Here is a 13,110-nt window from a genome sequence, read left to right on the forward strand (position 1 = left end):
TAGTCACATAGTAAAAAAAAAAAATATATAGTTTTAGAATATAAAGTACATTAATTTTGAAAAAAAAAATGATCTAAAAAAGTTCCTAAAAGAGTCTCACATTAGGTGTTTTAGATCCAAATTCTGAATGTGGAGGTGGCAATGCTGGTTTTCTTTTTCTCTTTCTTTTTTCAAGACCTCCTTTTGCTCTCTTGCTTCTTCCTTTTGTTACAGCCCTTTGTGGATCAAGTATTGTTGGTACACTTGTGCTTGTACTCGATGCCGAAGAAACATCATCATTGCTGTGATTGCTGTCTGCCACATCAGGAATATTAGAAGCAGCTTCTGCACTTTCTCTCTGGGCAACACTAGCAAGTAAGTCTTCTACCATTTTAATACTGTTTCTGAAACTTTCTTCCATAAATTCTCTTGTTTCTTCATTTTCTTGACTCTTTAAGATTAGATTGTAGTATTTCCTTATCATTGTTTGTCTCCATGAAATAAATTGATGTGTAGGATCCTGATTCTTCAACCTATCCCATGCCTCTGTTTTTGCAAACTTAGTCCATCTTTTTTAAACATACTTGTCTGGTATTCTTGTTACTGAATGCAAGTGTAGAATTCTGATGCAATGATAACATAACCATCCAGATGCTTCAAAATTTTTGCAAATACACCATACATTATGGCTCTCATGTATATGGTTTACTTGATGTGCAGACCATGACTTGTCTTCCGGGGATACTTGATAAAGTAGACATTCTTCATTTCTTCCTATCATTTGAACAGTTGTTGCCATAGAATATCCAAAATCCTCTTCAAAATCTCTAAAGAGTGACAAAGTGAAAACCTGTTCACCAAAATCATTTAGCTACATTTATACTGCTATAATTTATGTGTAATTTATGTACTTATCAGTTAACTTTTTACCTGTGCAGCATGTTTTATCATTCCAGACAGTGGCAATGAAGTGAATGCTATTGACTTGCTACAAGTAAACTCATCATATTTCTCTATGCTTCTCCAACGATTGATTGTTTTCTTAAATATGGTATTAAATTTTGTCAAGGTAGTTTCTTTACTTGCTCTGAATCCTATTGCATGATTAGTGCTTTCACTCCTTTGTGACGATAAGATTCCTGCTGAAAAGAAATCTCTACTAAGGGTAGGACACCATTTCTCTTTCAACTCGTACACTCTTTGGTACCAAGAGTGTGCTGTCAACTCATATTTCTGCATCATTGCTTGCCATTTTGCTTCAAATTCTTGTTCTGTCACACACATCTTTAAGCACTGGTTGAATGCATACTTGAATTCTTTGTCTTTTTTAAGATCGAGCTCCAAATCTGGTTATGGCATTTTGTTCCAAATGCCAGATACAGAGTCTATGCCTTGTATTAAGAAGCACCTACATTGAAAATAAAGGGGTCACTTTATGCTGTTAAAAGGGTCACTTTATGTTGTTAAAAGGGTAACTTTATGCAGTTAAAAGGGTAACTTTATGGGAAAAAGGAAAACATTATTGTTAGAGTTTAAAATCTGTAAAAATGTAAATATAAATGTTTTACCTGCTCAATTGCATTTGCCATTGCTTGGTCCTGATCAGTGAATATTGAAGTTGGTGTTCTATTCTCCATAGCTTTCAAGAATGTTTCTAGTAGCCACACAAATGAATCTGTTTTTTCATCCCCAATAAAAGCACATGCAAATATACAATTATTCCAGTGATTATTTATTCCAACAAATGGAGCACATATAAGATTATATCTGTTGGTTCTGTATGTTGTATCAAAGACAAGCACATCTCCACATATCCTATAGTCTTCTAGCATCATTGAATCTCTCCAAAACATATTGGAAATTCTTCCTTCCTTGTCAAACTTCACTCTAAAAAAGAAGTTTGGATCCTTTGATTGTTCCTGAATTAAAATGTTCACTAAAGTTTGATCATCTCCAGCCTCAATTTGTTCCATTCTTAACCTTGAGCAAAAATTCAGGTGATCTACAACACTATGACCTACATTCTATTCTCCTCCAGCCTCTGTAGCCATGTAATTGTAAGTGTCCATTGTAGTTAGACCTGAAGATTTCATTGTTTTTATTGCTTCAACTTTTTCTTCTGTCATTTTTCTTTCAAAACGATGCAAATAATGCCACTGTGACCTTGTTAGCTCATGGTTATGCTGAATAACATGAGCCACTACCTCAAACTTTCCTTCTTTATTCACTTTTGCTCTTATGCATGCCTTGCAATTCGATCTTGTAATGGCTACTTGTCTTGACTTTCTTGTTTTTAGATTCACATCCTCTTCATTAATTATTTCAACTAACTTTGTTTTTTTGTAACCTGAATTTCTCTTTCCTTCAGCAGAACACACATAATTTTTCTCAGTTACTATTTTTGTGTGTGTCTGGTATCTAGTTGTATGTTTTCATATTGAAAACCCCAGTATAGCAGCATGTTTTTCATACAATTCCAAAATTTCTTCAAAAGTTTCTCTTACCACACCAAAAAATGAACCTCTAAGATCTAAACCAGAAGCATGAATTGGATTCGTATATGTGATTTAATACAGATATATCAGATTATAACCAGAGGCAGCATATCATTCAATTTAGAGGAAACAAAATGGTAACATTTGTTCGAAAATAGGGTCACTTTTATGCATGAAAAGGGTAACATTAAGGCATACAAAGGGTTACTTTTTGCATGCAATCTGAATTTTCTTCATACAATCTTAGGGTAACATTTGTGCATAGATAGGTTCACTTTTATGCATGAAAATTAAAGGGTAACTTTAAGGCATACAAAGGGTTACTTTTCTGCATACAATATCAGGGTAACATTTGTGCATAAATAGGGTCACTTTTATGCATGAAAAGGGTAACTTTAAGGCATACAAAGTGTAATACCCCGTATTTTTATACGCATTTTATTTAAAGTATGTATTTTATAAAGTTTTTAAATAGTTGTAATTATTTTAATTAAAGTATTTTAATTAATATTATTATTAAAGGAAAGTTTATTTAATTATTTTATTTAAAAGTTGGGGTCTTATTTTTGGAAAGTTTAATTTTTTAACAAGTTTTATTAGGGAAGGAATTAGGAAAAACCTAGAAGAGGGTTAGTAGAGAAGGGGTATAAATATCCCACTTATGAGGCAAATCAAACTTTGCCCAGAGTGGAGAAAACCCAAGGTAAACTTCTCTCTCTCTCTCTTCCTTAATTTTTTTCCTTTTTCTTTTTCCCCCTTCCCCTTAAACTTTCGGTTGCCCCCCCCCCCTCACCACCGCTGCCAGCCACCGGCAGGCTGGTGGCCGCCGCCAGCAGCCGGCAGCCGGTGGTGGCTGCCGCCCTTTTTCCCCTTTTCTCTTTTTTTTTCGAACCTTATATAAAAAAAAATAAAAAAAAATTGAAGCTTTCTTGTTTTAATTGAATCTATTCTTGGATCTAAATATAAATTATGAGTTTGGGGGTTTAATTTTGATGTTTGATAATTGTAATTGTATGAATTAATTTTCAGATTTGGTTTTTAATTAAAAAGCCCCAATTTTTGAAACCCTAGGTCCTTGATTTATGAAAATTATGAAAGCATATGAGGAATTAATGTTTAGATCTTCATTTTAAGTGTTTTAAGACTAAATTACAGCAAGTTTTAATTAGAAATAAAGTGCTGGAATTTTATGTAGAGCACTTAATATTATGTTTTTGAAGGAAATTTAAATTACCCATTAAGTTGGACTTAATTAGAGTGTTTTAAATATAATTTCAGCTTATTCAAATCATTTTAAGAGGGGTTTTAGGATAGTATATATTGCTGGAAATTTGTTTAGAGTGGGTTTTAATGCTCTATTATAATTTTAATGTGTAGGAGACTTCGAAGTGAGCAATTTTTACTAGTCGTGACGATTTTAAGATCGTATTCAAGGTATGTTCGCGTACTTAGCATATTTTGATGATGTAGAATCATGCTAGGTTTAATTTCAATCAATTACAAGTAGTATCATGCTAAGGTTTATGTATTGAATCGTGAATTATTGGTGTTGGTGATTGAATTGTGAAGCATGAATTATTTGTGATGGTCTATGGATTGGAAAATTATATTTTGGCATGATTATATGGACTACATATTTATTTATGGCATGATAGAGAACATGTTTAATTAAACTAATTGTTTAATTATGTTTGGAATATTGAAAAGAAATTTTATTATGGTTCATATAATATTTATTGATGCTTTAAGCATGAGAAAGGAGCTATATAAGTGTCTATGTACACAAGGAATAAATTATATGTTGGTGCCTTTGTGCACTTAAGGTGTTTTAACACCGAGGTATAGGATTGTTGGCGCTTTATGCGTTTAAGGTGTCCTCGACACTGAGGTAGAATTAAAAAGGGTTAAACATTAAATATTATGTGGTCACTAATTATTCAAGAATTAAATTGGTATATTTGTTTGATTGAATAATTATTGTTGATTGACTTATTATGCTTTGAGAGTCATCACCAAGTCTAATAATATGTAAATAACGTAAAGTGAAAGAGATTACGCACCAAAACTCTTAGAACGTATATACCTTGAGTATGAACATATGGGGGGAGTTATGTGACTTTATATTTGATCATAACTTCTAACGGAGTACAGGACGCTGTATATTCCTTTTTATTATTATGCGCTGGAATTCCGCCACCTATGTGTGGCACAGGTTTGTTGCTGGCACGGTTAGCTCCCGTGTCAGTTAACCCCAATTTATTGGGATAAGTATAGTTGAAAACCCGTTCGATGCGTAATCAACGCTAAATGAATTGTTTAGTGTCTAGTTAAAGTGTCTTGTTGATTGTTGTGTGTGCTTGTAAACAGGTGCAATGAGGTAAGTGTGTGTGATGATAGGTGAATGCATGTTAGTGTGTTTAATTACACTTATGTACTCAGCTTTGCTGATTGTGTGTGTGTTGTTTGTGTCTGGCCATGTCTTTATCTTGGCCCTACGATGATCCATTTTAATGGAGAGTAGTGGGGGCAAGTAGAGATACACTTTTCAGGTATTGAAGCATGTTCTTGACGGGGCATGAGTGAAGAGAGAATCATGCTAGCTTCTATTAGGATATGATGTGTTTTATGCATTGAATATTTTATTATATTACCTTATGGACTAACCCAAAAGTTTGGTTGTATCGGTTTTGAATAAGGGCCTTAAATGGTTCCAAGTTGTAGTGGATTTTATTTGACTTTGGTTTTGTTGATTTTCAACTTTACTTTCGTTGGTTTGGTTTTAAATTGTGTTATTTAAATAGTTTTGGTTTTCAAGTCTTCCGCTGTGTATCTTTGATAGTTGCCTTAGCTGTTTTCACGGTGGCGGTAATGTCTTAGATATTCCTAAAACGTATTTTAAAAAGAGTAAAGGGTGTATTTAAAGGAAATGAATTTCTAGGGTATTACACAAAGGGTTACTTTTTGCATACAATCTGAAATGTTTATAGAAATTACCTTCAGTTGCATTTAATTTGGTTGTTTGTTCTGAATTTGAATCAATTGATTTGCCAGGAACCACTTGGTTTTCTGCATTCTCAATTGCTTCTTCTGCATTCTCAATTGCTTCTTCTGCATTGTTAATTACTTCTTCTGCATTGTCTCCATTGTTTGGATTGTTGAATATTGGTACGAATTCATCTCCAAAACTCTTAGTTTCTTCTTCTTCTATAATCAATCGATTTAAATCGATTTCAAATTCAGTTTCAATTTGCCTCTGTTTTTGTAGCAATTCTTGGATGAGATTCCTTCAATTTGTGGTATCGAAAGTCGAATTTTCCATTGATGATCGAATTCTCCAATTTGTGCGTTTTCTCACTTTCTCCCTTCTCAACTGATGATCAAATTCCGCAATTTGTAAGTTTTCTCACTTTCTCTGCCTTAATTGATGATCGAAATTTTTAATTTGTGCTTTTTTTCACCTTTTTTCTTCTCAATTGATGATCGATTTCTACAATTTTTGCGTTTTCTCACTTTCTCTCTCCTCAGTTGATGATCAAGAGCTGCATTTTCTCACTTTCTCTCTCCTCCATTGTTGTTCTGCGTTTTTTTATTTTGAGGTATTAAATTTCGCGATTTTGTTTTTTTTTTTTTAAAAAAAAACCTAGTAAATGAATGGCACGTGCAAACAGTCCAATGTACAGTAAAAATACTGTACACCGGGTGCATGCAAAATGGATTGATCATATAATTATGAAAATTGTTGTTTTATTTTTATTTTTTAACCAATGCAAGTTGGTGTATTTAACATAAAAATTGAAATATATTTGTACTACCTCCATTACATATTAGTTGCAACTTTGAGTATTATTTTTGAGACATAACGTTGTAACTAATATGTTACAGATGTAGTAATTATGTCAATAATGTCATACTTGTTTAGGCAAGTAAAAATATATTTTTATTGAGAAAAATAACCCCGGCCTCACAGTGTGATCTAACCACTTAGAATTGATCTCCGAATCCGAATTAGCCCAAAGGATGAACCGGGTGAAACAAAAAATATATATATAAAAATTTGTTAATTTATAAGATTATTTTAAAACATTATTTTGATTATCCGAAATAATTTAATTAATCTAACATCATTCCTTTTACCTTTAGCCACATTTATTAAATAATGATTTTAATTTAATATTCAAATTTAAAATCTCAATCTATACAAGGCCAGGGTTGTGTTTAAGGTAATGCATGTTTTGTGCAAGCAACTATTTCCAGGATTTAAATTTGGGATTCTACTTTAATATTAAGGGATTGTTCACATTAATTGAACTGAGTTGAATTAAACTGAAGTGAACTAATTAAAGCTGAAGTGAACTAATTAGAGCTGAACTGAACTGAACTGATTGGAGCAGAACTGAACTGAACCGAACTGAATTGAGCTGAACTAAATAGAGTTGAAATTTATATTTTATGAGAGAAGGAAATTAAGAGCTGAGCTGAACTGAACTGAACTGATTGGAGCTGAACCGAACTGAACTGAACTAAATTGAATAGAGCTAAAATGAATATTTTATGAGAGAAGGAAACTAAGAGCTGAACTGAATTGATTGGAGCTGAGCTGAACTGAACTGAACTGATTGGAGCTGAACTGAACTAAACCATTATTATGCTAAACTGAACAGGCCCTAAGAAACATGATTATGCGAATAAGATCTTGGTTAGATAGAGTGACAACAAATTTAGTCAAGAGTACTAAAAATGGATATGATTATACGAAATAACCATAAATTTCTATAACTTGTATTTAAAAAAAGGGTTGAACCACTTCGTTTTAGGTACGTCCAAATATAATTTAGGTAAACCCAAAACAGGAACATTTTATATATCGTAATCTATACGGTATATAAAATGGGGACATTTTATATATCGTTAATCAATTTTTATCTTTGTCAATCGTCCCGATTGATTAATTATAAAATTCGAATTTTGGTATGCCTAAAATTCAAATTGGGGATATCTAAAAGAAAATTTATTTATGTTGTAGGAGTCATTAGTTTTTTTATGCAAGAGTAATCCGTTGTGAACAATTGGACTAATAATTAAAATCGTTAGGATACTTACGGGTATGAATTATAATAATAATTATCTTCGATTAAAAGCAAACTAATCTTTAGCGATTTATATATTTTGGAACTAACTAGTAGTCGTTTGGGGCTGCCTAATTTTGTTCTTTGTTACGTACGACAAACTTTCAAGTATATATTTTCACATATCCCTAAATTAATTTAAAATTTGATAGAGTTTCAACAAATCTAGTCAAGAGTGCTAAAAATGGATGTGATTATCCGAAATAACCTTATACTTCTGTATCTTGAAAAAATTATTGAATCACTTTGTTTTAGGTATGTCCACATATAAATTAGGTATACCCAAATTGGGAACAATTTATATACCGTGATCTATGTTTTAATCAAGTCTTATATATTATAGTCAATTTTCTGATTAACAAATAAAAATCAACTTTTGAGTACGCCCAAAATTATTGCTACGTACTGTGTACATTCAAGTATATGTTTAAACTATGTCTTATTGTTACATACTACGTACATTCAAGTACAGGTTTTATCCATGTCTTATCTTTGTCAAACATCCTTATTGACTAATTAATAATATTCCAATTTTGGTACACCAAAAATTAAATTGGGGATCTATACCTAAAAGCGAATTTTTTGTATAGGATTGTGAGATTTGCTCTACGCAAGGTTAATCCGTTGCAAACAATAGGCCTTAATATACTAAATTGCTTGTGTGTATACATGAATTTCGATTATTGTCCTTCAATTTAAAGCAAACATATATGTAGCGTTGTATTTGGGACTAACTAGTAGCTGTGTGGGACCGCGCTATTTGTGTTGTTTGTTATGTACAACATACATTTAAGTATATGTTTTCTTGATCCCTAACTAGATTAAATTTAGGATAAGGGAGTTTCTTAATCTAAACAAGGATCGTTATGTAATAGGTAATGTTTTGGCTGAATAACTATTTTTTAGCATCTAAAATTGGTCTTTCAATTTCAACAAGAGTACGTCGTGATAAACTAATAATAAGACCTTGGTTAGATAGAGTGGAAATAAATCTAGTTAAGAGTATTAAAAACGGATGTGATTATCTGAAATAACCTTAAACTTTTGTATTTAAAAAACTAAAAAAAAAAAAAAAAAAGAATTGAACCACTTCTTTTTAGGTACGCTCAAATATAACTTAGGTATACCCAAAATAAGAAACATTTTATACACTGTGATCTATGTCTTGGTCAAGTGGATCTTATCTTTGTCAATCGTTCTAATTAACAAAAAAAAAAAATTTTTTGGATATGCCCATAATTAAATTGGGGATACTTAAAAGCGAAATTTATGTATGTATGCTCTATCTAGTTCAGTTCATTTCAGCTCCAAAGTTCATTAAATGTGAATAGGTCCTACTTAAATTAGATTTGTAATTGAAATAGTTTTATTGTTTATTTTTAAAAATTAAAGAAGACTAACATTGGTAATATAAATTTTAGGTTTTAGTTAAGTCAACATTTTCATTTTCTTTTTCTGGTTAATAAATACTTAGGGCATGTTCTTTTCAGATTAATTTTAGTTCAATTCAGTTCAGTTCCGTTCAGCTCCAATCAGTTCAGTTCAGTTCAGTTCCTTCTCTCATAAACAATTCATTTCAGCTTTATTCAGTTTAGTTTAGTTCAATTCAACTCCAATCAATTAACCAGTTCAGTTTAGCTCACTATAGTAATTCAGGACAAACCCTTAAAATAGTTTTTGAAAAAAATGGTTAAAAAAAATACTTTAAATAGTTTTTGAACAGAAAATTAGAGGGAATCTTCTAAATTTCTCTCTATATGTAATAAAAAAAAAAACATAATCATATGATATTAAGTTTTATTGGTCATGATGAGTAATTTATGATTATCTAATTTTTGTAAGTGTGAGATTAAAGATATTTGCGATTAAAGATTTGCATCGATATACGAAAATGAGACTAACACAATAAAACAGAGGAGTATTGCATTACAGGACCAAAATAAACATTTAATAGATAAAAGATGGTAACTAAAAAATTTCGGATGGATTGAATTAATATTTAATATGGTATATACTCTTGTAAAAAAAAAAAAAAAAAAAAAAATTGCTATACTGTATTAGTAATCAAGCAATTTCATTGGAATATTAAGTGATTGATATCATTGGCAACAAAATAATATGCAGGTAGAAGATTGATATAATATGTTTGGCATATTAGATTTGCCTTGGAAAAATAAGCGACCTTTTGTATCAGTTTATTTGTAGAGAAATATGGAGTAATGAAACTTGAAAATCTAATAAATGAAATTTATTATTTAGGATATTTTTATGGTCAACTTAAATTATTGGTCCTAACATGTATAGGTGATTATCAATAGTGTAGATTTGTTTTTATAATGGCTATAATAAACAAGAGTAAGTTTTGGAGAAAAAAAAGTAATAATTTATTTTGTCATAACTTTCCTAAATAACGGCCCCTCTCTCTCTTTTTTTTTTAAAAAAAAAGAATTAAATAAAAATGTTTTTAATCTAGGATATATATATACTAGGTAATAAGTCCCATGCAATGTACGGCTTTAATAGTAAAAATAGCTCGTCTTGTGTGCGGCCGGTCACACTGTGTGGCCACTTAAAGTAACCCCTATAACATTGACTAATTAACCCCTGTAACACCGACCGAGTAACCTCTATAACACCGACCGAGTAACTAACCCCTATAACACTAACTGAGTCACTCTATAACAATGACAAAGTAACTCCTTTAACATTAACCAAGTAACTCCCATTACACTAGTAAATTGAAGTAGCCTTTGTGTGGCCAGCCACATATAAGACTTTGTGTAGTAAAAATAATTCACTTGTAATGGTGTAACATAAATTTATCATATATTCTACGAGATCCTAAAGATAAATATCATATTTTTTTTTTATATTATCTCCTTCAATAACTATATACTAAAAGACACACCAGCAATGACACGTGTCATCTCCTGGTGTATCTTTAGTTTTTTTAGTTTTTTTTTTTTTTTTTAAAAAAAAAAAAATTATTTAAGAATCAACTCCTTTACATATATAAAGTATAATAGAAGATTTTCTCCGTCAAAAAAAAAAAAAAAGTATAATAGAAGATTTGATGCGTCTTTCCAAAAAAAAAAAAAATTTGACAACTATGGACTTAAATTAAGCAAAAAATTCAAAAAAAAAAAAATATTTTTATCATATTTGTGACATATGGAGTCACATATTATATATGTGGTACATTTATTACAATAAGATTATATATTTTCTTAATAGAAGCTAAGCTACAAGTTTCAACAATGAAATGCCCATATCAAATCAACTAATGAAACTATTGCTATTTCCTTGAATTATTTATGACTAAAATATTAATCAATTAATATTATACTATAATTAACTATGGATACTTCAATAAAACTTGCCAACACCGGCACATGTTGATTATTATTAGTGTGGTTTTTTCTTGCCAAATTTTATTGTTCCACTCAATTGATATGAATATAACATACAAAAGTAATTTATTATTATTTTTTTAATATAGTGTTATTTTTAAAATAGTTATTGGAATTACAATATAGTGTTAATTTTAAAATTTATTTATTGGAAATTATCGTGGTATTTACATATATCTGACACCTAATAATTATCAAAATTTCGGTGTCAACAAATGCCCCCTCGAGACCTGTTGTGGAGATTTGATATCGGATGCAACTTGGTCTCAAATTTTCTCTTAGAATTTGAAAGCAAATTTGGTATGCCCCCATTAAATCTACGAGTTTTAAAACTTAGAGATTGGAGATGAAGAGCGAAAATTGTCCCACCGAGCGTGCCAATTTGTAAAGCATAAAAATTCAAACCTGCAATATATGATTAAGGAGGTAGAAAAATATACGAGAACAATAATTTTATTGATAATTTGTGAGTTACAACTCCCGTAGATCTCTTGATTCCTCTCTCCAAAGGGTTAGAGTTTTAATATGTTTATAGTACGAGGCCTTGTCAGCTTAATCTATACTTTATACATATTATCTCCTTATTTACATATATTTGACACCTAATAATAAGAAAATTCTGGTGTCAACAGTTTGATTGAACAATTTGTTGAGCTTTTTGGTAGATCTTGTAATTCCCTTTCAAATAATATCCTTTGGGCTTGTGTCAACAAGTTCGAATACCTCATTATAACAACCAATTCCTCCAAAACTAATGCGTATCTCAGAAAATATGTAACAAATGCTTGCACCCATTTAGCCCTCGGATGATGCATTATCTCAATTCTTTTGAGGTGCGACTCCAAACAAGATGGGACCGTTTCACTTTTATTCCAATCATCAACTTCTTGTAAAACTTCGTCATTCCAATAATCGTTAAATTCCTGAAAATGTCATATGCTCATATCATTATAGATAATCGATTTAAGAGTGGATGAACATGTATTAAAAAAAACGCGCTAACCTGAAATGAAATCCTCTCTAGAACAGGTGAAGCATGAAGCATCTGCAGCATTACTTCATGACGAAATTGATATCCATCAAGTTTTAAATGATATAAATTACAAAACACGGGCAGCTTATTACACTTTAATCCGCATTTTTTGAGACTCTAGCACCAGAGAGTAGTATAATAGTTAGTTTCATGAATTAATTTTGTAGCTAATATAATTGTAACACAGGAATTAAATTATTCAACAAACAAACCTGGAAACACCTTGGGCCAAGATATAAGTATTCAACATTGGACAATGATCTCAACAGCCTTACTCCTGATGTCGTCAAGGGCAAGGGCATATCTAAATCAGCTTCGACGACTGAATTCAGATCCCCAATCGAGTATTGCAATTCCAATCCGATAGAATATTCTAGATACTTCAAATTAGGAGCATCAAGAATTAACTTACCTTTCTCACTATCATCATTACTTAAAGTTAAAAATCTTATAACTAAACTACTAAGAAAAGGTGTAGAAATAACATCAGTGACATCATCCCTTATCCTGTTTCCTGTCAAAGCTAGGCATTCGAGTAATGGACAACTCGAAACTAGCCTAGTTATAATATCTTCGTCATAGAAATGAATTGAACGCAGGCACAACACTTTCAAGTTTGGCAAATTAAAAGACGATGGAAGTTGAAGATGTAGACTCGCATGTAGTTTTAACACCTCCAATGTTTGACACTTGAAAAGGGCTAATGGTAGCTTATTACCGCCATACCTAAAACGAGCATCAACTCCAAGTTACTTGACTCCGCGGCTTAAAGGGAAGGATATCCAAAAATTAAAACGCATAGATTGTACAGGTTCATAACTTTTGAGACTAAACATAGTTATTCTTTCAGATCTGCAAGAACGCAACGCGTTGTCAATAAATCTATTATGCTTACCAAGTGTATCCCGACGCAAATCATCAATCTCGAGCCGGGTAATCAAAGCAAAGACATCCCGCCATCTATTTGATGATACACAGGTAGTAGCCGCCTCTTTTACGGAAAGGCGAGAAACTATTTCGCTTATTAAGTCATCTGGTAAATTGCTTATCCTATCGATTTCGGCCAT

General features: G+C 31.4%; 1 protein-coding gene across 1 annotated transcript; it reads right to left on the reverse strand.

Annotated features, from left to right (window-relative positions):
* Positions 1-756: 756 nt before the first annotated feature.
* On the reverse strand, positions 757-13,110 carry LOC145625352 (F-box/LRR-repeat protein At2g42730-like). The gene is made up of 5 exons (XM_081678412.1): positions 12,878-13,110; positions 12,256-12,769; positions 12,014-12,160; positions 11,734-11,933; positions 757-829 (listed from the first exon to the last, which is right to left on the reverse strand). Exons 1-5 carry the CDS (start codon positions 13,108-13,110, stop codon positions 757-759), a joined length of 1,167 nt encoding a protein of 388 aa, XP_081534538.1.

Source organism: Chenopodium album, chromosome 3, assembly GCF_948465745.1.
Source record: "Chenopodium album chromosome 3, dcCheAlbu1.1, whole genome shotgun sequence".
Lineage (NCBI taxonomy): Eukaryota > Viridiplantae > Streptophyta > Magnoliopsida > Caryophyllales > Amaranthaceae > Chenopodium > Chenopodium album.